This window comes from Alosa alosa, chromosome 8, assembly GCF_017589495.1.
Source record: "Alosa alosa isolate M-15738 ecotype Scorff River chromosome 8, AALO_Geno_1.1, whole genome shotgun sequence".
NCBI lineage: Eukaryota > Metazoa > Chordata > Actinopteri > Clupeiformes > Clupeidae > Alosa > Alosa alosa.
The window spans coordinates 35,529,287-35,531,786 of NC_063196.1; the positions used below are offsets into that span (position 1 = coordinate 35,529,287).

Here is a 2,500-nt window from a genome sequence, read left to right on the forward strand (position 1 = left end):
TTAACGTGTAAATGTAGGATGTTTTGCTATATTAGGCCATCATAGCCTAGACTTATAGTCGGTGTACAAATGACATACAGAAAGAATACAAATAAAATATGCTGTCAATAATAATAATCGGATTACTGCAAAACAAGATTGCATTTTGAGCATAGAAGACGCATATTTGTTTAAAATTTAAAATTAATTTACAAAGGACCACTGACGTTTTTACAGTCGAAATATATTAGCAATTAACATTGATAATGTCTGTCGGCTGTTTGATTTTACTTATGTACTTCGATTCTGGAGAAATAGCGACCATGCCTGAAATAAAGCAGATGATGTGTTTGAAATATTAAGGTTTTGTTTGTGGTTTTGGTGACATGTTTACATGCCAACATATAAGCTTGTTTTAAAATGCAGCTGTAGCCTTTTTCTCTATCGAACATTTCAACTGGCCTCTATTATGCTTATAATGCACGAGGTCATCCGTTACTTCGGATTGGCTTTATAAACCACGCACCTGGCTGACGTATAATTATCTACAATTCCAGGAAAGACTAGACCGAATCAGAACACAAACTTGAGAAAGTTCTCTTTTTGTTTATTTTCGCATGTCTGCTGTACGGATATGGCGTCCCAAGTAGCTTTCCTTTCGGGAAAACAAGGAAAAGAGAGAGAGCCGTGATTGTCACTGGTGAGCTCGTGGGAGGAGGAGGCCTGTGCGCAACAACACACAAATATCAAGGAAAACATTTTTTTAATGATTTAACGACAAACTCTATTCATTCCGCCTCAGGTCACTGTAGCTACAGTTAAACTTGTCTAATAATCTTTTATTTCGGGGTGATAGGCTAGCCTACACGGGATAGGTTACGGGATACATATAGGCCTATGAATAATATTACTTTTTCTGAAGAATTACAGTAGGCTGTGAGTGCAAACCGGGTTTTGTGTGGACCACACAGCGAGAGTTGATGTGAGGGGTTGGAGGAGCCTGAAGTGCGGCCTGCTTCAGACTGCCATATTATAGAGAAGTCAAATAGTCCGTCTCAAACATGGACGACAGGCTGTGTGGATAGCCGCTCGCAGATAAATGAATGACGCTTGTTGTTCTCAAACAATTAATTTCCCAGGCCCGTGGGTCTCCAGCTCCGAACCGTCTCTAGCGAGCGAAGGACCTGATTTTGACTGATACCTGCGGCCAAACAGCCACTTATCAGACGGCTTATTAGGGCGCCCTGGCCCGCAGTGGACACCGTATCTGCCTACTAATATAATGTCCCATTCTGAACCAGGCTGAAAAACAACGCATGTTTATCAGTAGTTTTATGGGCCAACATTACATTGTATCAATCTTTTGGCAAGCAGAACAAGGCCACTGTATTGTTGGGTTCAACTCCTTATTGTTACGCTAGAACAGTCAAATCATACAGCATGGCTGTGGTCGCTTCTCCCGGACTCACCTAAGTTTGGATGCCGCATAGAGTTCCCCGACGTCCCTGGCTGCAGACCGTGAAGTACGGAGCTGTCAAACGGAGGCGCCGGCCAAGTGCTCCCCATGTTCGTACTGACGTACGCCGGGTAGGGGCTGGGGTAGGAGCTGCTGAGACCTCGTGCCCCGTAAGATTCTCTCACGTTGGCGGAGATGTTCAGGGGGCTTGTGTAGGTAGTGGTTTCCCGCGCCGTGGCCACACCGGAGGTTAGCGGCGGGCTCGCGGGGAAGCTGAAGCGCGGTGACACCGGGGAGTGGTGCGTGTTGGCTGTGCTGTAAGAGGACCCTGCCTCCGGACCTACCTGCGCCCAGGCCGAATGATTCTGTCCTGGGCTGCTCGGCTGCGCAGCGCCGTGAGTCTGCAGGTACGGGAGAGCGGGGATCATGGGGGTCACCCGGGTGGTCGGCACGTACACGGGAGAGGTGGCCGCGGGGTTATGCAGAAAGCTGGCCTCGTATGACGGGTGTCCATGGTTGGTCGCCATGCTTATTCCCTGATACATATCCCCGCTGGGCAGGTGACCGTGGGCGGCGGGGATACGAGCACGGAGCGCGTTACCTGGAGCGGGTGGAACCCTCCCCAGACAACCGCGTGTAGGCTACGTAATCCAAAGGAAATATTGGAGTATTTTCTATCGGGACATTCCTCTTCTTGAGCTCCACGCGCGCACCTGGCCGACGGCGGAACACAAAGTTAGAGTAGCCTTGGCCAACTTGGACTACGGAAACTCCTGTTGAGTGATCTCTCTCTCCCCCTCTCCCTCTCTCTCTCTCTCTCTCAATCCTTCTCTCTCTATCCCTCCCACTCGTCTGTGACGGGAGGAGTGCACACTGGTCTCGGGGAGTACGAAAGCCTGGAGTGTAGCCTGTGGTCAACAGTGACGGCTTCAATAACTGTTTGCTTTCAGCTATAGATTTGCAGACGTCATCTGTGCAGTGCAGCTGTCTGTTCTGCGCGTTTGAATAATAATCCGTTGATAGCAAAACTGTGTTTTATCTGCATTCTGCGTGGGCCTATTATTT

General features: G+C 48.4%; 1 protein-coding gene across 1 annotated transcript in view; it reads right to left on the bottom strand.

Annotated features, from left to right (window-relative positions):
* gata4 (GATA binding protein 4) overlaps nt 1–2,500 on the bottom strand; it is a 29,635-nt gene that overhangs the window by 26,898 nt on the left and 237 nt on the right. The window contains 1 exon segment of the mRNA XM_048250157.1: nt 1,449–2,500. This exon segment is cut by the window's right edge and continues 237 nt beyond it. Coding sequence (XP_048106114.1) covers nt 1,449–1,980 — 532 coding nt within the window. The 5' untranslated portion in view covers nt 1,981–2,500.